Genomic DNA, 23,389 nt, shown 5'->3' on the forward strand with positions numbered 1-23,389 from the left:
CAAGATGCCCTCACACATTTTCTTCCTGTCGTGTACTAATAGTACGTGAACAGGAAATAATGTGTGCAAGTGCAATTCTGTTTGATACAATGACCACGGCATTTCATTGATGCCTGGGATCATGGACACAGGGACTTAGATCAATGAATGGGAACTGCATACCCATTCATTGATCTCCCATCTAACGATCGGCGCCGAGAACGCACACAGGAGCGAGAGGCGGCGGGAGGCATATATCTACGCCCCTGCGGAAGCAGCTAGTGGTTAAAATAAATAATTCCGCCCTTACTCTCCCCTCCCCTCCGAAAAACTCAAGTCTAGTACAGTGTAGAGAGGCAGGCAAAAGAGAACTGCATTTTCACCTGCTACCTCACTGCACATTGATACCTCAGTGTTCATCTCCTGACAATTAGTTCTGGCTGGAAACAGCAGCAGAGATAGAGGCACGCTTGAGTAATTGGTAATTCCTGCATTTCATACATGTGGTAATTGCTGCATTTCATGTGTGGATGTAATTGCTGGATTTTAAATCTAGAGTGGCCTTTGATGTAGGAGTTTTTTCTTAACTAAATCTGCAGTTTTCAGTATAAATTGTCGTGCTGGCACTCTGTGATAAATAAGTGGCTTTTGGGTCGCAGTTTGGGCACTCAGCCTCTAAATAGTTCGCCATCACTGCCATAAACTATTGACCAATCTCTGTCCAATCTTAGCACTTCCATGTAGTTATTAAAAGGGACTAAGGAACAAAAATGTTCAGCATCTATACAGTTTGTCCTTCTGATTTGATTTGGATGCGATTGTGAAGTCAAAATTGTAATAGTTCCTTACATTCAATTATGATTATTTGTTATTTAATATTATTTAACATTTAAATAGCAGCAACATCTTTCGCAGCGCTGTACAGAGCACATAGTCTTGTCACTTAAATGTCCCTCAGAGATCTTATAATCTAATCCCTATCAGTCATATGTCCATCGTAGTCTATGGCGAATTTAAGGGGAAGCCAATTAGCTTGTCTGTATGTTTTTGGGATGAGGGAGGAAACCCACACACAAAAGAGAAGACCATACAAACTCCTTGCAGATAGCCTAGGATTTAAACAGGGGACAACGCTGCAAGGCGAGAGTCCCATACGTTTGGCATCGCTTGTGGAACATTAACGTATAAATATACTTCCTATCTGCAATCTTACTGAACCTTGTAAACAACCATCAATAACACTATTCTACCCTAAACTGACAAATAACATAACCCTGTGTTGATAAATTTATACACAATGCTAACGGTCACAAGTTTTGCATAGTTTTTAGAACATTTCCATATCTGAGAATAGTTTATGAGTTCTTTACGCAGTGAACAGTTTCCTTAACTTTGGTCTTAACAACCTAGCTATAAGCCTTGCAGAAAATCACTAATCCATCTTTTAATGAATATAGTAATTAATGCTATTATGTTGTGCCCTTGGTAACGTTAATTCTGCTTTAGGATTAAATATCCCAACAGCTCCTAAAGTAATGATTGACATGAATATTCATGAGCGCCGATCAGACATTTGTCTCTCACGCACCCAGGGAAAACGATCCCCTCTAACCTCTCAGAACAATGAAAGAGATAACACAAACAATGACAAAACACTGCAATACATCCTCTGGGAATATGCAAATGCAGACCACGAATGGCCATGTACACTGGAGGGGAGGAAAGGATAGCATGGGAAAACCCCGCCCCCTCCAGCACGTCTGTCATCACAGAGACATGCCAGTAGATAGGACGGCCACCTTTGCCATTCACTCCTACAATTTGCAGACGAAAAAGCTTCATTTTAAAAGGATGTTCATTGTAGAAGCAAATGTGATTCCGCCATAGCGTGTGTATATAGAGTATAACAGGTGGATAGCATTCCATCGCTGCATTCAGTGAAACCGTAAAGAGCGAAGCTGGCAGGCTGCCCTTAACTTCCAATTAAATTCCAGCTAATTAAACAGTGTAGGATGAGAAAACTGATCAAACCGGTCACTATGGGCAGCATTACATCACTTCCTACAGTTTTAAAGTAGACCTACACTGCCTTCAAATTACAGGAAAGTTGTATCTTAGGCAGCCAGATAAGCCACCTCTGCAGTAACTTAATCAGGAGAGTATGAATTTCAGAATCAGAATAGATTTTTTCCGCCAAGTACATGGTCGTACAAGGCATTGTTGTTGGCACTACAGGGCAGCAAACCTTCATGGACAGGAACATAAATTGACACAAACAAATTGACACGAACAGATTATAGCGTACAATTATAAAATGCAGTAGTTGTATGTCCTAATCCAGCAGTTTTACAGATTTACAATGAACAATATGCAGTTTGCAGCGCAGCGTGGATAGCTGGCAACATGTCTCAGAGTGACTTGGCAAAGGGGGCGGCTGAGTTGAGGGCCAGGACAGCTTGGGAGGAAGAAAGAGTTCCTGTGTCTGGAGGTCTTGGTGGAGATAGCTCTGAGGTGGTGCCCCAGTGGGAGAAGATTGAGGAAGCGGTTGCCAGGGTGGTAGTAATCGTTTTCAATCCTGGTTGCTCTGGATAGCAGTCTGGAATGGTGCAGGAGATCAAGTGGTGGGAGGGTGGTTCCAATGATCTTCTCTGCAGATATAACACTGTAGTTTGTGTTTGTCCCTGGCGGAGTCGCCCGAGAATCAACTCGATGGTCGAGGAGTAGAAGCGAGTCAGAAGGGCATGGGACATGCCAAACTTTTTTAGCTGATTCAGAATGCACAGTCGTTGTTGGGCCTTTTTTTGCAGTCTGGAGGAGTTACCATCCCACCTTAGGTTGAGAGATGGTGGTGCCTAGGCGGCGCGCCCTGCGTACTCTGGTGACCTCGGATCCCTCAATGAGAACTGGTGGGAGTACAGGGGGTTTCTTTCTAAAATCAATGGTTAGTTCAACAGTTTTAGCTGCATTGAGGACAAGCTTATTGTCCTTACACCAGTTGAAGATCCTCTCCCTCCTCTACGAAGCAGGTAATCTGGGTGCCGTACTAGCGCGTCCACAATAATAGCCGCTTTTAGCAGCTATAATGGCAAAAAAAAAATCTGTCACTTCAAAGGATGGAAACAGGTATAGTTTTTATCTGGCTGGACCCTTCAAACGAAACCCAAGGTGAGAGGGATATGGACGCTGACATGATTATTTCCTTTTAAATACTACACATTTGCCTGGCTGTCCTGCTGATGCTCTGCCTCCAATACTTTAAGCCATAGACCCTGAACAAGCATGCAGATCAGGTGTCTACGACAAATCTGACAAGATTAGCTGAATGCTTGTTTCAGGTGTGTGATTTTAAGCCTACTGACCAGAAAAATAAGCAGGACAGCCAGGCAACTGGTATTGTTTAAAAGGAAATAAACATGGCAGCCTCCATAGGTCTCACACCTCTGGCTCCTTTTAAGACTGACCTCAACACAGCAGGAAACTAATAATTCTTCGAGGCCAGACTGCAATTATAAACAGGAACAAACAGAACTTACCAATCTACCTTTATTGCTTCATGAAACAGTTTAATGAGTACAATAGGGAGAGAATACATTAATATTTTCCATTAGTGTCGTTCTGGGGCCAATCGCAGAATGTACTTTGGATACTGAAAACTGGTGGTCTAGTCTGAGCAATCCAATCTGCTCTCAGTTTAGCCAGGCCTTGCATCACGGAGGCACAGCATACAGCATGACACATGTCTCAGTACCTTGGGTATAGGGCTTCTGCAGTAAGCACTCTTTATATGCCAATATCCCTGAGTTTTCGCTTACATTCATAATTGCTTGCCAACTACGAAACTACAGGAACTATTTAATCACTCGCTAGTATGAGACATCCTTTAACTATTGCCTCATCAGCAACAGAGTTACGTCAATGTGTCGTACATAAAGCATTTATTACATAGCTGGAATCTCATTCTATTAAGATATTAAAAATCAGCAACACAGCTGAAACGACCAACATATATAACAAGAAATTTACCTACTAAGAGCAGTAGGATTTTGACCTACATTCTGGCGTACGAACGGACGTACAATACGTTAGGATTGTGCCACACATGTACCAGATGATATCTGCTTTGAGTGTTTTGCATGTCTGAAGTCAAAGTATAACCAATACATACATTTTAAAGGGATATGGAGGCTGACACTTATTTCTGTTAAGATCAGTTGACAGGCTATCTTGCGGACCCCCCCCCCCCCCCCCCAGCCGCTAATATTTTTAGCCATAGACCAAGAACAACCATGCAGAAGATCAGCAGAGGTGTTTCTGACATTACTGTCAGATCTGAGAAGATTAGCTGCATGCTTGTTTCTGATGTGATTCAGACACTACTGCGGCCAAATAGAGCAGCAGGGCTGCCAGGCAACTGATATTGTTTAAAAAGGAAATAAATATGGCAGCCTCCATATACTTCTCACTTTAAGCCCTACAGGTAGGATGTGCAATCTAATAAACTAACTTCAGAAACTGGTATTGCGTATAGGAGACCATTTTGGAAAATACAAGAGACCGGGTACGGGAAAAAAGGTTCTTGCACAGTCCAAAATGTTCCACCTGTTGCACTTGGTATGCAATTAAGGATTGGACTTCACCCTGGCATAAGCGATTAGAGTCTAACCATTGTTCCTTCCAATCGCCTGCGCTCTAAGTGTCTCATAATGCAAACATGGGCATTAAACGGTTATCGGATGAGCGCAAAAAATCATCAATCTGCCAATAATCACGCAAAGTGGCAATGCTCAAAGATGAACAGCTACAAACTCCCCCCAGTGCCAATCAACTTTTCCCCCAGGTACAGGTCTGCTTTGAAAATTCATATTCAAGCTTAATTTGCACACCAGACTGTCAAACAAATGTATCAAAATCATTTGCTTCCAATGACTCTCCTCTCCCATGCCTGTAGGCGGTTTTAGCTCTATTATTTAGGTCATCTTCTGCATAATAACACAGCTCAGTTTTCATCAAAACTGACACCACGAAGTTGGCCAAAAATGGATCTGAACTCTAGGAACAAAAGAAAAAAAAACACGCTACTCCATAAACTACCTGAAACTTGCTTAAAATACATCTAAGAAAACAGCGAAACGCTAAACACAGACATGTGCAAGAGATCCATCCAGCCTCCCAGCAGAAGGCTTTAACCTTTTCCCTGCCTAGCTTGCCCATCCATGTGATGCAGCATGCCTAGCTGGTGAAGGGAGGAAGGCAATTCTGTGATTCATTAAGACACATCACATTGCCATTTGTCAGACCCCGCAGAAAACGCTGCAGGGATGCAGAGACACAATGGCCAAACGCAACCCACCCAACACTTACTCTGAACACATGCCCTGAGCCAGACTGTGCTTTGGGATCGCCGACAAAGCCTCCCCTCCTCATCTCATTGTGCTGAACATCAGCTAACAGCCCCGATCCGATCACCCTTGTAATCTGGCATAATGAACGAGGCTAACAAAGCATCCGCAGGAAGAAAAGACAGGGGGGGAAAAAAAGAAAGACCTGAACACTTCCACTTACTGTTGCTCGCATCCTTTGATGTTGCTCATTCAATAGGCGTTAGCACGCTGACAAAGGCTGCAGGGAGGCTCTGGAGTCCAATCTGTTCCATTCACCGTACAGTGAGATAAGCAGCACTGACGTCTAGGTCATTGGGCCCTTCTCCGCTGAACAGGGCAACCTAACCTACCTCCTAATTTTAGATGGCATCGGATTTTTGTGGACCCTTATCTGGCAGTCCATGGATAAATGTATGAGGAAGCTGAATGTTAAAAGGTATGACCAATTATCAGTGCAGTCATCAATACCTACCTCAAGACTCGCTTTCTATCACATCAACCAATGTGCAGGGAGCTTCCTGCTGTAGACGAATGTATCAGGTTTCCATGGAAACTAAATCAACAAATAGCTGCGGCAGCATCTGCTTCTGGATTAGCCAACGTCAGCCAGCAGAAGGTTAGGATTTAAGAGAATTCGAGCATCCAAGTGCCCCCTTGTAATGCCACATTTTATATTTAGTACCGATTCCAAGATAAAAAGTCGCAGCTTTTACTGCCTTCCCGTATCCAAGTCAAAAGAGGCATGGGAAGGCTGTCATGGCAACAGGGACTCTGCACTTCGGTATTGTCAGCTTGCAGTCAAAGGGCAGGTGGGCAGAGTGGGAGTGCTGGGCTCAGTCTGGCATCTCTCCTCTGTTTGTGAAGAAGTGCAGAGGCAAGCTCGCTACAGTAATAACCAATGCCCTAGGGAGCTATAGAACTCCATAACAAGCAGTTAAAATGGAACTTTACACAGAGATTATGAGCGCTGCCATTGCTGACCTTTTAAAAAAAAATACTAATTGCCTTGACAACACTCCGATCTCCTGACTTCAGTCACAAACCTGCAACAAGCATGCCATTAATGTCGGCACAGCTCAGTTTTGTGAAGTCAGAAGAACTCATTTTCATATTCATTCCATTTCAGGATCTCAAAGTATTAAATGCAGATAATAAGTACACAACCAGAAAAGCTGCATTTTTTAGATCAAAATCAAAGCAAGGCAGAGCTGGTACCTATGGATATGAAAACAGGTTAGCATGGAATAAAATGCAGCTGCCAACAGCAATGACTCCAGCAAAGTATGTGCTCAAGACAAAAACACAGCTTTGATACAGGCAATGGTCTAGCACCATGAAGTTTAATCATTCAATAAAGTGAAAGTGCGTTCAGCAACATAAGTCATTACATAATTTGAAAACTTTGCAAGTGCATAGGTAGTTGTACTTATCATGGCTGATGTGCTGTAATCAGGCGTGTGGCAGAAAGCACAGACGGTGCCTGGGCTGACGACCGTTTCGCGGAGATTATCTAAGCTTCCTCTGAGGTCAAGTGCATCGTTGTCAGGCCGTGCGCTGTCCGTGGCCACTTCCACACTACTGATTACAGCACATCAGCCACGATAAGTAAAACGACCTATGCACTTGCACAGTTTTGTAATCATGTATTAACTCATGTTAAACATGCACTTCATTGAATATTGAATTAAACTTCATGGTGCCAGACTTCATTCTCTCCATTGCCAGCATTTTTCAGATCAAAATCAAACCAATTTATTATCAAACATATTTTATGGTTACCATTTGAAGCCAGCAGGTGGCATTCCAAAGCAAAAGGTGGCTGCAACAGATGGCTCCCATTCTGTGGGGTGCATTTATCATGAGTGTGCAGAAAAACTGAACTAGAGCATAAGTGAAGTTATCGCGAGCAGCCACCCAGAATTTTTGTATTATTTAACAAGTGAAACGAGATTGGTTGCTTTGTCAGTTTCATTTTTGAACAAGTTTTCTTTGCACCAAAGGGAAAAAAGTCCACCCCTGTAAATGATTTATGTCTTTTTTTGGATTACACTTACCAGACTGCTGCTGGTGCAGTTTAACTCTGCCCGGTATTCCAGAAGTACTTTGCAGTGTCCTCTGTACACAGCCTTGCTTGCTTATCTACCGAGAGCTACCGGTAAGCATGACAACATTTACCAATGGGAAACATAAGAAGCTGCTCTTGTTTTATGGGAGACATACAACCGCTGGACTTGTGATACCATTACAGAAATGCCACATCTTTCCCATTGGAAGAACAAGGATGGTGGGTTTGTGGCCGACATACCCACCACCATCTTCCAAAGAGCACAATAGGAAGATAAATGACGGGCACTAAGCACTGCAGGAGACACCTCTAAAGGACAACAAGAGTATGGCGGCCTCAGCTCTTGGCTCTTGGACATTATCCCCACCATCTTTCCAGAACCTGTATGAGCCAAAACCAATTCTGGGTACAACCCCCTTTCTGTACTTGGCGCAATAATTGATTCTGATTCTGAATAAACAACATCTCTGCTGTAAGAGTAATGTTGTGTCACTATCAGGGATTGTCAAATAAGTCTGTGTTGATGCAGGCTTATGCAATGTTATACAAAAAAAAAGCTATATAACTGAAAATAAAAATATAAGACTTTTCTTTGCTACTAATGTTTTATTCGTTATCTGTACAACACATACAATTATTTATATCAGAAGTGTTTTTCACTTCAGATGTTCTTTGAAGAACCTGGGAAGCTAATATTGTAAATTAAAGGCAAGTTATCTTTACCTACACCATGGCCTTTAGAAGAGCCTTTAGAGGGATTGAATACTTCCAAACACTGCACAAATTTTCAACAGATTTCAGCATGAAATGCATTGAAAACCTATCACACTGCTGCACTGCACTGTACATTGCAATGCTACAGGCCGCCAATTGCGCACACGGTTTGAGAGCTGGAATAGACTTACAGAGCATACACTGCTAAATTACCTCTGGCTCAAAGGTTGCAGACTCCCTCTGGATGCTCCCGCTGACTGGCTTTACGGGCAAGCAGGAACGCATAGGAGGGGAACAGACAATGCAGTGAGTGTAGACAAACCTGCCTGGAGCTGTATTGCCTCATTTTGTCACTAACAGTTTTCCTTGGTATTCCTTTAAGAAGGGACTCTCACAGGCAGTACATGATGGAGACTCCTCTGAAGTTCTATATACAGTACAGTCCCAGTTATCTAGAACTCAACTAACCAGAAGTCTCAATCAACCAGTGCAAATCGCGGGCAGTAGTCACAGGGGTGAAGGCAAACTTCTTAAGCCTTTTGAGGGTTCTGTTGTGTTTAAAGACTGGGTGCCACGCTCGCTCGCTCCCTCCCCCCCCCCTCCCCCCCGACTCAACTGTGAAAGGGTATTACACACTGTATAAAAGGGATCTGAAACAGGAGACCAGGGTTTGAATCTTGCGTCTTCCTGTTCAGTAAGCCTGCAACTATTCAGTAAGGAGTGCTTGGGCAAGACTCTCTAACACTGCTACTGCCTACTGAGCGTGCCCTAGTGGCTGCAGCTGAAGCGATTTGAGTCAGACAGGAGAATAGAGAAATATAAAGGTAATTTGTCTGGTCTTATTTACAAGCAAACAGGAATGGAGACTGATGTGTGAGTTAATACATTGCAGGCTAATGTCTTGCTGTCAGTCTCATCTAAGGTCAGCCTTATTTAGATTAGTGTCAGCTCCCATGCTCTGTCCAGGGTACTGAAAGTCACAGTGACAAAGTGAGAATAGTGAACAAGCAGCCGTGCCAACTAGGACTCTGTTCTTAGTGCTAGATAAACTTTAGTAATGGGTAACCAGAGCACGAAAACCACAAACCACACAAGCAATCATAAATGAACCATTTGACTAATACTAGCGCAGATATTCTCTAACAGCTGTCAGGTAATCCATGACATTCTTCTGACCCTCCAACATAAAAGTCACTTAAACTTACACAGCACCACAAATCAATACAATTCTTCTGATGTTAGAGGCCAGCTAAAACGCTGAAATGAAAACTGGAGAAAAAAATTACTGCCAGGTTTAGTCACTTTTTCTGGGCTTAATTAAGCAGGGTTTTATCCGATATTGCCGCTCCATTTATAAGCTATTAATGTGCAAAGTAGTAGAAAAACTATCTTGTCATATTACACTTGGAACCAAAATAGAATTGTCATTTCCAGCTGTACAGCAATTCAATGTCTTAAGCGTGCTGCATAATGACTGTGTATATAAGGCCACCAGGAGTGGACCAAGATATGGCCATTCCATTGCTATCTTATAATCCTTTCAGTTCTGTCAGATTTCTACTACCTACTTTAAAGGGAAGGTTCAAGCAAAATAAAAAAAATTAGTTTCACTTAGCTGGGGATTCTACCAGCCCCATGCAGCCATCCTCTGCCCTCGTAGTCACTCACTGCTGCTCCAGTCCCCCGCTGGCAGCTTGCTGACCTCGGAGGGCCGCATTGCATACATTTTTACGCATTCCCGCCAGTGCAGGAACATTAACACATACATTTTTACGAGTTACTGGTTCAGTGCGTACATTTTTACACATTGAACCAGTAATGCGTAATAATGTATGTGTTAATGTTCCTGCACTAGCTGGAATGCATAAAAATGTACGCAATGGGTCCCGCCGATCACCGAGGTCGACAGGATGCCAGCGGGGGACCAGAACAGCAGTGAGTGACTACGAGGGCACAGGATGGCTGCATGGGGCTGGTAGAAGCCCCAGGTAAGTGTAACTCATTTTTTTATTTTGCTTGGACATTCTCGTTAAGTGACAGGCGAAAAGTAATTTGTAGCTTATTTTACTCTGGAAGAAACATGCTTCTTATTTGTATGCATTTTAAATTTTACATTTTTTCAGAATAGTGATGCTTTAAAATTAATCCTGAAAATGCCCTAAACATATGTAATGAATAGTGGCCTTTACATCACAAAAACCTCCAAGGTTTTCTTTTAAATTCAATTTGAAACCTCTGGACTAACCAGAGTCCTCCTGGACTATAGAAATGAGATGTCCTCTGACCTTTTACGGTATCATCAAGGGTACTTTTTCAACACATGGGCAATTAACACATTACAGAACAGCACAGTACAAAAATAGTACACAATAAACTGCACTTGTTTTTCCAAGCACCTTTTTCTTACACTTACCGGGAAGTGGGGCAGCAAATTTATGTGTTTTTTTTTTCCTGCACACATTTTTGGCTACCAGTTAGCTTTGTTCACTGGAGAAACAACATTCCTGATGTGGAATGTCTTTTTCTGCTTACTATGCACGTGAATAAATATTTCCCTGAACCCATTCTTAAACGCAAACCATGCAAACCATGAAGGCAAACCATGCATGGTGTGCAGGAAGAAGCAAAAACCTTGTTTTTTACCCCACAAATGCAAAAAAAACATATGTGAATAAACCTATCCTTTAAAAAAGGTGTCAGTTGACCGGTAACGCTAGGTCCGTTGCAGATTGGTTTTTCTAAACTTTTTTTTTTTCTTCCTCCCTTTTTTTTGTAGCATACGTTTCCATTCCATGAAAACGTATGCCCAGCCGTGGTGGGAGAGGCAGCCGCCATGCTGGAGGAGTATAGCAGGCAGGACAGGGGGTGGCAGCGGTCGGCGGGGAGAGGGGACACCCCCCTCCTCCCTCACCTGGGTCCCTTTGTCCCCGTTAGCCCTCCAGCTAGTTTCCAAAACTTGTTAAAATGTATAATGTATAATGGGAGGGTGCGGGGAGCTTACCTACTCCTACTTCCACACACTTCGGTTCATGATCCGTTTTTTTTTTAATGAAATGATTCAAATGAATCGATTCATTGAAAAGAGACAAACTTCCCATGACTACGCGTCACTGCCTGCAATGCTGCCCTCTATACTTCGGAGAGCTGCATTGCAGGCAGTGACACAAGTGATGGGAAGTTCGGCTCTTTTCAATGAATCGACCATTCAAATCAATTCATCAAAAAGAACCAGATCATGAATCGGAATTAGGAGTAGGTAAGCTCCCCGCTCCCTCCCATTATACATTTTAACAACCACTGCCACCCCCGTCCTGCCTGCTATACCCCTCCAGCATGGCGGCCCCCCCCTCCCCACAGGCTGTGACACAGAAACGGATCCGTTTCTGTGTCCAAATTTGCCTGTGTAGAGGGGGATCCATTTTCCTATTGCCTGCCATTACCCCTCCTTGTATCAGGATCCAGATCCGTCCGTGAAAATGCAGCAGGTTCGGGCCTTCCATTTAGGTTTTAAAAATGGGTCCTCGCAAATGCAGACAGATCCTTTTTTGTTTGAGTGAAGACATCTTCTCTTTTTAAAATTGCTATCCGTGGCTCGGGTTTTGATCAGGTTTTAAAAACGGAGCCACGGATAGGTTTCCGGACCGAGTGTGCACCAGGCCTTATGCATAATCTGCATTTCAGAATATGGTCTTTATTAATCAACTACAAATAAAACAGCACAGCATATGGGCCTTGTAAAAGCTACTAATATTATCCATGAACTGTACATATGGCAAGTACAGTAATAACACTTCTGATATAGAATGATGCATTCATGAAATCACTCATCAGAATAGAGGCTTAAAGTGAACCAGAGGTGAAATTAAACTGATTAGAAACAATCCAACTCCAAAAACGGACTTTTGTCTTATTGCCTCTGCTCAAGGCAGTCCATTATGTGTCCCAGAGGTAAAATACATGAACGATTTACTTTTTCCATCTCTCCCCTGCCCTAAGAAGTTGTATTCTGCCAAGAAAATTTTTATAGCTGTAAATTGCTTATCAGTGAGGTCCTACAATATTACCAACAAGGTAATAAGACAAAAGCTGTCACTTGCATGTCTGAAAATTAATTATTTCAGGCAGCAAAATAAAAAAGAAACAGTCTGGTTATTAATATGTTTTGAACTGTACATACACAGGTTTATCTCATGTTGCCTTGGGTACACTAAGTTTTATATTACCTGAACAAAACTTGCTTATCTAGTATAAAATGTTGTCCAGGGTATTGTTATTCATTGAAAGGTACTCCAAAAATACCCTATTGGTGTATGTCCACTTTTACACACCCATCTAATATGCTTCCACATGTGTCCTACACTACCTACACCCCACCGCCAACTATCACCAACATTCTTTGCCCAACAACCCAGCTTACAGCACCCAATGTCCTGTTCTTCCTTTCCCTTACACGCTCTCCAACCTGCCTATGCCCAATAGGTGCCAATCTGCAAGTCACTTTAAAAAATTGCAATCATAAAAAAACTAAGAAAAATGAAGAGGCTTTGACAAGACGACATTTTCTATTCTAGAGCACTTATAATCACTCTTTGCAATCAAAGGTTGATGAGATTACTATTAATTATTTTCAATTTTTTTTTGGCTAAGGGACAAAAGGATGTAAAGGAAATACTTGGGATTGGACAATGGACAGGGCATAGACCAGGAACCTTTGTGGCTGAGAGAGCCATAAACGCCACATATTTTAAAATGTAATTCTGTGAGAGTCATACAATAGGTTTCAAACTGGGACAATGCACATGCGCAGCAGAGGGCTCACGTCACTGTTGCCATGGTGAAGTGTATACAGTTGATCGGCCGGGCAGCGGAAATGTCAGCTTCTCTTGGGTTTCAGCAACATCAGCAATTTCCCAGACAGAAGAAGTAACGACTAACAGTTCGTACAATTAGCTAGCTGACTTGGGGGTTGATTCACTTTGCAGGGCAAGATCCCCGCACTTCGGCCCAATAGGCTGCCTGTAAAGTGACAGGCAGCCTATTAGGCCTATCAAAGTTTGGGGATCTCGTCCTACAAAGTCACTGGACCTGACAGGGTCAAGAGTGGGACAATTGGAGCAGCTGTTAGTTTTGGGGTAGCGTGAGTAAGTAGTGACGGCCAAATAGATGCAAATTTATGCAAATTTTTATGCAAATGTATGCAGCTTGAAAATTAACCAATCGACTTTTACCTCAGCAGGATTTGATTGGTTCAGTTTTAAGCTGCATACATTTGCATCAACTCAAATTTATTTGCACATACTTGACCATCACTACGAGTAAGTTACAGTGGTTTGCAAAAGTATTCGGGCCCCATTGAAGTTTTCCACATTTTGTCATATTATTGCCACAAACATGAATCAATTTTATTGGAATTCCATGGGAAAGACCAATACAAAGTGGTGTACACGTGAGAAGTGGAACAAAAATCATACAGGATTCCAAACATTTTTTTTTTTTTTTTTTTTACAAATAACTGCAAAGTGGGGTGTGCGTAATTATTCAGCCCCCTATGGTCTGAGTACAGTCAGCTGCCCATAGACATTGCCTGATGAGTGCTAATGACTAAATAGAGTGCACCTGTGTGTAATCTAATGTCAGTACACATACAGCTGCTCTGTGACGGCCTCAGTGGTTGTCTAAGAGAATATTGGGAACAACAACACCATGAAGTCCAAAGAACACACCAGACAGGTCAGGGATAAAGTTATTGAGAAATTTAAAGCAGGCTTAGGCCCGGTTCACATTAGCGGTGGCTATCCGGAATCGCCGTGCCGGAGCCGCACCGCATGCGGAATGGACGAAACGGACGCACGGCATAGCAATGTAAGTCTATGCCACCGTTCACATGCGTCCGTTTCGTCCGGACCGGAGCCGGACCGGATCCGGACTCCGGCGTCCGTTCCAACATGCGCTATTTTTTGGTCCGGCTCCTCCGGCAGCCGTATCCGGGGCGGAGCCGGACTGCACCATCCGGCCAATACAAATCAATGAGAACCGGATAGCGCACAACACACTGGCTAAAAATCCGGATGTTCTACCCCACTTCCTATGAGGATTGTTGCGGCGATATTGGATCGGGGACACATGGGCAAGCATTTTGGAGTGGAGCAGCACGAGCTGGAGATGTTGGCAGCATGTTGGAGGTGGAGGTGAGTGCTAAACAGCGGAGGGCCTGATTCCACAGGTCCCCCTTCTGCTGACCTCCCAGACCCCAACATTTTTTTTGTTTTTTACGTAACTTTTGCCAAACGGATCCGGATCGCATCCTGATGAACACCTGATGCAACCTGACCGGATCCGGATCGGATCCGGATCAGAACTGTACGGTTCCGATCCTGATCCGGTCCGGATCCGGTCAGGTCATCCGGTCCGTTTGGCAGACAACCGCAAGTGTGAACGGGGCCTAAGGCTACAAAAAGATTTCCAAAGCCTTGAACATCCCACAAAGCACTGTTCAAGCGATCATTCAGAAATGGAAAGAGTATGACACAACTGTAAACCTACCAAGACAAGGCCTCCACCTAAACTCACAGGCCGAACAAGGAGAGCACTGATCAGAAATGAAGTCAAGAGGCCCATGGTGACTCTGGACAAGCTGCAGAGATCTACAGCTCAGGTGGGGAGTCTGTCCACAAGACAACTATTAGTCGTGCACTTAAAGTTGGCCTTTATGGAAGAGTGGCAAGAAGAAAGCCATTGTTAACAGAAAAGCATAAGAATTCCCGTTTGCAGTTTACCACAAGCCATGTGGGGGACACAGCAAACATGTGGAACAATGTACTCTGGTCAGATGAGGCCAAAATGCAATACGCTATGAGTGGCGGAAAACTAACACTGCACATCACTCTGAACACACCATCCCCACTGTCAAATATGGTGGTGGCAGCATCATGCTCTGGGGGTGCTTCACTTCAGCAGGGACATGTAAGCTGGTCAGAGTTCATGGGAAGATGGATGGAGCCAAATACAGGGCAATCTTGGAAGAAAACCTCTTGGAGTCTGCAAAAGACTTGAGACTGGGGTGAAGGTTCACCTTCCAGCAAGACAACTGCCCTAAGCATAAAGTCAGGGCAAGAATGGAATGGTTTAAAACAAAACATATCAATGTGTTAGAATGGCCCAGTCAAAGTCCAGATCTAAATCCAATCGAGAATCTGTGGCAAGATCTGAAAACTGCTGTTCACAAACGCTGTCCATCTATCTGACTGAGCTGGAGCTGTTTTGCAAAGAAGAATGGGCAAGGATTTCAGTCTTTAGATGTGCAAAGCTGGTAGAGACATACCCTAAAAGACTGGCAGCTGTAATTGCAGCAAAAGGTGGTTCTACAAAGTAATGACTCATCGGGCTGAATAATTACGCACACCCCACTTTGCAGTTATTTTTTTAAATGTTTGGAATCATGTATTATTTTCATTCCACTTCTCATGTGTACACCACTTTGTATTGGTCTTTCACGTGGAATTCCAATAAAATTGATGAATGTTTGTGGCAGTAATGTGACAAAATGTGGAAAACTTCAAGGGGGCCAAATACTTTTGCAAACCACTGTAATAGCGCATGCTACAGCAGCAGCATGCCTACTTTGAAATTTTTATTTGTGCTGCCACATTAAGCTGCGCTGCTTGAGCAGTGTAGCTTAGTGAATCAACCCCTACTGATTTGTATGCGAGCCAGATGTAGCTATCAAAAGAGCCACATCTGGCTCCCAAGCCATAGGTTCCCTACCCCTGCTATAGACCCTCTCCTGTAAGATCTGGTATGTGTATGGCTTGCTGCAACAATTTCAGCCCATGTTTTCCCTTGAAGAGCTTTATGTAGACTAGAAAAAGAGAGTGCACACTCAGGCCACTGATCATCAGTCAGAAAAGCCTTGAGGAGGACTGTGGTATAAAGATTGTGAATGCAAGTGTCAGTGACCACTGTCAGCTCTGATTCACTGACTCTTGCATTCACTGGCTCTATACCACAGCAGTCTTCACAGCGCATAGCCCCAACCCACACCAGTGTGCAGTAGTGGAACAATATCTGCCAGTGATACCTATTTATCACCTCTGCCTCACCCAAGCATTCCAATTCCTTCACATGGACTGGAGCAGCACACTTCAGAGTTGCTTTGCCGGGTGCAGGTGAACCTTACATGTTTATTCTGATTGATCCCTAAACCAAGGGACTTTCTCTCTGCTCTAAAAGATTAGCAACAGCATAATAACCTCTATAGAAAAACATTTCTTTGTTACAGCTTATAGAGCTCTTCAGATATGCTGCAGTATAGTTACTACCTGGTTTGCTGGAAGCACATACACGGTTAAACTCCTGTGTTTACATGTAGCCTGTCTGAATCGGGACACCGCAGCACAGATCAGACAGCTCACACTACAGTGGCTCAATACAAGCAGATAAGGGAGAATAAGACTTGATTTCTTCTCTCCTGTAGTAGAGTTTAGGTCCTCTTTAACAATAAGCGACTAGGACCCACTTAGGGCACTTAAAAGACATCCAAGGTGAAAATAAACGTATGAGATAAACAATTGTATCTGTCCTCCTCCTAAAAATTACATTTTTAGTTATTCCACAGTTTTATTTTATATTTAAATCTACTTTTTAAGTTTTTACTGTTTCATGGCCTTTTCTCAATGACACATTCATTGATGTATCTATGCCAGAGCGAAAATCTGTGAGCTATTGATCTTTTTTGTTTCCTGCTGTCAGAAGCTATGTACTGCCAGGAAAGTGTTTTATGGCTGAAATTCCTTATCAGTGAGGGTTACACTATAGTCCGACCTGGCCAGAAACTGTCACTTGCATACTTGATTTTTAACTTGTTCAGGCAGAGAAAGAAAAAAAAAGGAACACAGCCTAGTTATTTGTGTGTTTGGAATTGTACATACAGTACACGTCTTATGTCACGTCACCTCAGAGGTTCTTTAAAGTTAGTCATGCTGGAAAACATCCTGTGGAGACGCAAATCTGTGGCTGATTGGGATGCCTACTGTCAAGTTTACACAATGTTACAGTGCTTTTGCGTGAACATCTTTAGCGCCTAGAAGCCAGTTATTTTTCCAAGATGGTCTTCATTACAGTATGTACTTTTGTCATTCAAGAGACTTCTTAGACTCCCCACATACATGAATGCTTCAGTTTATCAGCTGCTCCTGAGACAATCAGTTCTGACAATGAAAAATCTGTTAAAAAGCATTTATGCAAAGCTTGTGGTAGAACAGAAAGCGGGTCTGAAACACAGATCAGCAGAAAGGATGAACTGAGACTTGTCAGACTGTCTGGCTGGGCTGCTTCTTCATTCCTCTTGCTAGTGTTTTTTCTTCCTTGCGATGATTTGAAAACCGCATGAGACACCACTTGATAAATCGCCCGCTACAGCAATATGACAGCTGGCATACTCGCAGGGGGCACTCTGGCTTTCTGCAAATACGTTACCAGGACAGGATAATCCAAGTACTGAAAGTTATGGTGTCTATCACAGAAATATACTGTGGAGAATGACAAGCGTTACCATCTAAATCAGGAAACGACTAAAGGCAAAGAAGTATGCGACCACAGGAAAACCCATCCCCAGGGGAAAGTACACCTAAATCCTAAGCAAGCTCACAGTTTATTTCACAAGTAGTTTCTAACACAGGGATAAATGTACAGTTTATTTCCTTAAGGCAATAAAGCAGAGTTCTAGGCAAAGAGAATAAGGCAAAGCTGAAATACAGTAATACCTGAGGCGTTACCTGACGGTATGCAAATGAGCACAGCGGAGGTCAACACAGGGAACCGCTGGCAGGAGAGAGGCATAAGGTATCAGGAAGCAGAAGGCTAGCCAAGTGAAGAAAAAAAATGTGTTTGCAGTACAAAGCAGCTTTTAAAGAGGACTTCAACTTCCATCAATATTTCTTTTGACACAATGATCTATTTTGTTTGCAATAGGTAGTAATGTTAAGCCTTCCTCATGTGATGCAGGCATTCTTCTGACCTTGTGCTGATTTGAGAGTGTAATCTCTTTGTTAAACTGAAAAGAAAAATGGCTGGCTTTTTGATATGCAGAGCTATTGAAAGCCAGAGCAAGGGTGAAGTGGGACTAGTGATGTTTCTGCACTGTAAATCGGGTCTCACAAATACTTCCAATCCTCACATGCCCAGAACAGTCCTGGCCACAACTGAGGTACAGTCATTCAGGAGTGCGATCAAAGAGGGTGCAGAGTGGACCGAGCTTTCAATGTGAAGCATATAAGCACAAAGGGGAGGCCAGCGAAGCTGAGTGACTAAGAAGGTAAAGGCCACCTTGTAAATTTTGACTCTTTCCAGGTACCCTTAAAAGCAGACCTATAATCAGGAACTGAAATGTATATCAGAAGATTACTGTACTAGTGGTTACCCAACTTTTTCCTTTTGCTGACCTTTTAAGGTCCAAAACCCCCACAAAAAAACCACAAAAAAAACCCCCAAAAAAACACACACACACAAAAAAAAAAAAAAAACCCTGTCTAGGCTAATAATATGGTAATGCCTGAAAAATTGTTGCTGATCGCCAGTGATTAGCAAAGCGCTTCTGCACAAGCAATCCTATGGGATTACTCACAGTGCAGCGATTGCGGTGCATTTGCCATCATTGCACAAACACGCTGCATGCAGCATTTTCCCGGCAATTGTGTCACAATTCTCATTTACTAGAATGAGAAACACAAAACAATCACTGAAAAGAGTAATGCAAAATCGCAATCGCTAGGTGATTAGCGTTTACAAGTGTAAAAGAAGAGGCCTAACAGAGCATGCCCAGGATGCTCCCGGCCAAGGGTCCTGCACACAGGAAAAATGCACAATGAGGTCACGCGGAGTGGACAGAGCATGCGCCTTTCAGCAGTAAATGGGTAGTACAGCTCTAACACTGAGTGGAGGCCAGCGAAACTGAGGGGCCACTGCTGGACACGGGGACAGGTTGGGCCACATCAATTTTGATTCAGTTCAGGCCTGCCTGACAAAAAATATCACCCCTATTTTGTACATTTAAATATTCTATAGTATTTTGTATGCAGACAGCCTTGCTATGCTGATATCAGAACCTGAGGCCGGCCTCACACTGCAGATTGGCAGCAGGGGGGCCGTGTCCCCTAACAAAGGCCTTCAGGCATTACTACGTTAGTACGTAGTAAACCCCATCTGTCAGTCGGCCTAGCAGGAAGTGATGTTCACTTCCTGTAGCCGAGGCGATTACATGCGAGGAAGCGTATTGCAAAAAATACATGTTCGTGCATGCTTGACGCTTAAAACCTGCGACGGGTTTTCCACTGACACGTGACGTCATAGACTTACATGACTTCCGGTCCACCAAACGTCGACGCAGAACCGCACAGTAAAGTAGATCTGTCCAAACATTGGGGATGTGGCCAAAACATCACTTACGTTGCATCCCGCTGTACCGAGCCAGTGTGAAAGTCTCCATAGATTTCATTACCTTGCAGTGGGGTGCGCACCGCCCGAGTGTTTAAGGGCCCTGAGAGTTTCAGTCTTCATTATTGTATGTTTGCATACAAGTCCACAACAATGGCCCCTTTAAAGAGAAACAGTGACCAAGAATTTAACTTCATCCCAATCAGTAGCTGATACCCCCCTTCCCATGAGAAATCTATTCCTTTTCACAAACTGATCATCAGGAGGCTCTGTATGGCTGATATTGTGATGAAACCCCTCCCACAGGAAACTGAGGATTATGGTCCTGGCAGTTTCCGGTCTGTGAAACTCATTGCATTGTGGGAAATAGCGTTTTACAGCTGGTTCCAACTGCCAAAAAAACAAGCAGCAGCTACTTCCAGTGACATCAGCTGCCAGCAAGTAAAAATGTCACCATGTGATAAATGTAAGAATGTAAATCAGGGAAAGGAAATATTTTACAATGGGCAAACACTGACTAAATTATCTATACATAATTATTGTAAAAATGCAGCACTTTATTACATTATTTTCACTGGAGTTCCTCTTTAAATCAAACTTCACAATAAAGTTACCTTGAAGATCAAACAACAGAAAATAAATTGCTGATTTTACCAGTCAGCATCTGGCAGAGAGGGTTTGGCTTGTCACCAGATTGAAGTACACAATCTCCCACAATCAGCAGCTAACAGCCAGCAATGTGTTTTATATCCATAAATCTTGTAAGGTATGTGCTTATACACTTCTAAAAACTTCTTCTGCCAAAGTCTACAAAATGGAGTGATGCGAAATAAATATAACTAAGCTGAGACTATTGGTTTTTTTTTTCCTTGTTGGAAAAATGACAAGCCCATTCAAGTCAGCGATATACGATAATGGCCATTTATCAAGTTTACTGCACAACCTAACGCATTTCTGTTGTGTAGTAATTGAGAAAGGCATTCAAGTTCGCTAGCTGACATCAGTGAAATTGCAGGCTAATGGTGACGTAATGCTTGTATTGTAACCCACGATCAGCTTGAATAAAAACACTGCTCAAATGGTACACCTTTAGATAAAGGATAAAAGCAAGTCCGTGCAAAAGGACGAAGCTCCCAGTGCAGTAACACAAGTACAGATAGTCCCCGGTTAACAAACGAGATAGGGACTGTAGGCTCGTTCTTAACCTCAATCTTTTCTTAAGTCAGAACACTGTCGATTTTCTCAAAAACTACAAGTCCAATCTGAAATAAAAAGGTTTTTGACTTGTTCCCATGGAAACACAGAATCCATGCCGTTAGTATTGGTGGGGCGTTCGTAAGTCGGGGACTACCTGTACACAAATTCAATCTTTTAAACTTAAACCAGAAAATAATGTGATAAGAAACAACCATCCTCCTACACATAAATATCACAGTTTTAGAATCCCACTGTTTTATTTTGCGTTTAAGGGCTGGTTGACACTACAAGCGCTTTTGAGCATCACTGGAGTAATGAGATTGCAACTGTACGGAGTGCCACAAAATCACAAATGCCAACAAAATCCCTTACTAAAAATATGAAGGGGGAAAAAAAAAAAAAAGCTACAAAATCGCTCAGCAACGGTGATTCCATTTAGCAATTTGCAGTGTGAACTATGTGTAAAAGCTGTAAAAGTAGGTTTAGGCTAGGTTCACAGTGTGACGTTATGGTTGCCCATTATAAAGTCTTATAACGCTGCTTACAGCACTGCAATAACACATCTATGCGACATTAGCATTGTGGTGTAACATGTTGCGTTATGTTAACACACTGCTGCAGTGCGTTACCTATAAAAGCACACGTTACCAGGTACAGGTAAGCATACTTTTCATTGCCTGTATGCTTCACTGTAGCTACTGTATGCAATGTTAACATGGTGAAAATGCTCGTTACAACTTTTTTTGTTGCTTTGCGTTGTAATTTTGTGATGCGCCATTAAGATCACAACACAACGTCCTACTGGAAACAGCCTTAATGTTTATTTTCTCAGCTGAATGACAGTACTTTAGTGTTCAAGAGCCACTATCAATAACTTACCTGAGCTTGTTATCTCCCCTCCCACATTCCTGCTCCTCACTGACTGGTTGAGGGCAGTTCAGTGTAACATGAGGCTGAGAAAGGAAATACACCTCACCCCTCTGCAGAAATTGCCTAAATACAATCCATGTTGTGCTCCCGTGTGTTTACAAAGCAAGCTAGTTATGAAAGTGCAGTTTCTAGGAAAAAAAAAGTATGGAGAAAAAACATCAGGATTGGCTTCAGTCAGAGACAGTAAAGATGAAAAATGCCTGGAAGTGTTTTTTTTCTTTATTTACTATATAGAATTCACTGAAATTAAAATGTGCACAGTATAAATACATATGTTATGCAAGTAGAACAAGTATATCTACATATATGTGCTTTTTTTCCTGGGAGAATATGGCTGTCCCTGCTGCTTTAAGGTGGCCATTGACTGTACAATCTTGATCGTTTAATCATTTCCAAATCTATGCAGTAGAATGGTTAACTGAGTGAATATACTTTACAAACATACTTTAGGTCAGGCGTCTCAAACTCAATTTACCTGGGGGCTGCAGGAGGCAAAGTCAGGATGAGGCTGGGCCGCATAAGGGATTTCACGTGTCCCCGCCGCAAAACGAGGGCTGAAGAGCCCCCAAATCGCCCGGGGGGCAATCCGCCGGCATTTCCTGGAAGGGGCAGAGCTTCCAGCTGTAGCTCTGCCCCTCCTAACGTCAATTGTGGCGGATCGCCGCCTTTGCCCGCCCCTTTCACTCTTCCTTCACAGAGGGGCGGGGAGAGGTGGCGATCCGTGCGGCGATTGACGTCGGGAGGGGCAGAGCTACAGCTGGAAGCTCTGCCCCTCAACGCAGTCGTGGATGTTTGCCCGGGGGATTTGGGGGCTCTGCAGCCCTCGTTTAGCAGCGGGGATGCGGCGGATTACTTGGGAGCACTGAAGCGAACTATAAAGTAAAATAGGCAAAAATAGTTCGCTTCTGTGTATCTTTTGCTTTTGCCGGCGGGGGCCTCAAAATATTGCATCGAGGGCCGCGAGTTTGAGACCCCTGCTTTAGGTACTCCCTCATATTACACCCACAGATAAAGATTGTACAAGCAAAGCTCCATTGTCAAGCACCCAAGTTTCATATCCCATAGTGTAAAATTAAATTCTATTTTTTGTTTTAGTTTTTATGAATCCCAATCTTTTTATGACAAGCACTGCAACATTCAATGTACCAATTACTATTCAATGTACTAAGTACTTCATTCCAGCCATTGCAAACTAGCTAATCGGCATGAATATAAAGCTCAGTTTGATAACCGTTCAAGTTTTAGCTATATTAGTGAATGGGAAATGAAAAAATCTGAAGTGAACTTGAATTTAAACTGAAAAACAAACCGTGTTAAGTGGACGTTCTTTGCACGATAGTACTAAAAATAGCCACATGTAACCTAATTTGGATTTAAACCACCATCAACTGGAGAATAATTCACATTACACTCCTGTGTGGTTATAACTCGTGGTTAAGGAAACGCTCATTCAGATATCAGTAGGTACGAAGCTTTATCATACTTTCTAATTAGTTTTAAATGAAAACGTTGATGACAAGTGTGGCTTAATTAATGAATGTTGAAAGCCACCATATTCACTTCAAAGGAAACAGTAATGGGAAAATGGTGAAAGGGTCCAGATAATGCATCATTCCTCGGATGGCTTCACTCTGCTCTTCTCTGCCAGTGTCACCCAGAACCTGAGCATCAAGAAGAGCACCACATGAATGTT

At 42.9% G+C, this 23,389-nt stretch overlaps 1 protein-coding gene across 5 annotated transcripts in view; it reads right to left on the reverse strand.

Moving 5' to 3' along the window:
• FNDC3A (fibronectin type III domain containing 3A) overlaps nt 1–23,389 on the reverse strand; it is a 292,007-nt gene that overhangs the window by 161,886 nt on the left and 106,732 nt on the right. The window contains exon 1 of one of the 5 annotated variants that reach the window (XM_068267265.1): nt 5,833–5,884. The exons of 3 other annotated variants lie outside the window; for them this stretch is intronic. Coding sequence is in view for 1 of the 2 variants with exons in the window: in XM_068267263.1 (XP_068123364.1) it covers nt 5,542–5,553 (12 nt within the window). In the remaining variant the exon portion in view is untranslated. Of the gene's footprint in view, nt 1–5,541; nt 5,596–5,832; nt 5,885–23,389 lie in introns of those variants that run through there. One more of the 5 variants, XM_068267263.1, reaches the window with a different exon arrangement.

Source organism: Hyperolius riggenbachi, chromosome 2, assembly GCF_040937935.1.
Source record: "Hyperolius riggenbachi isolate aHypRig1 chromosome 2, aHypRig1.pri, whole genome shotgun sequence".
NCBI classification, from domain to species: domain Eukaryota; kingdom Metazoa; phylum Chordata; class Amphibia; order Anura; family Hyperoliidae; genus Hyperolius; species Hyperolius riggenbachi.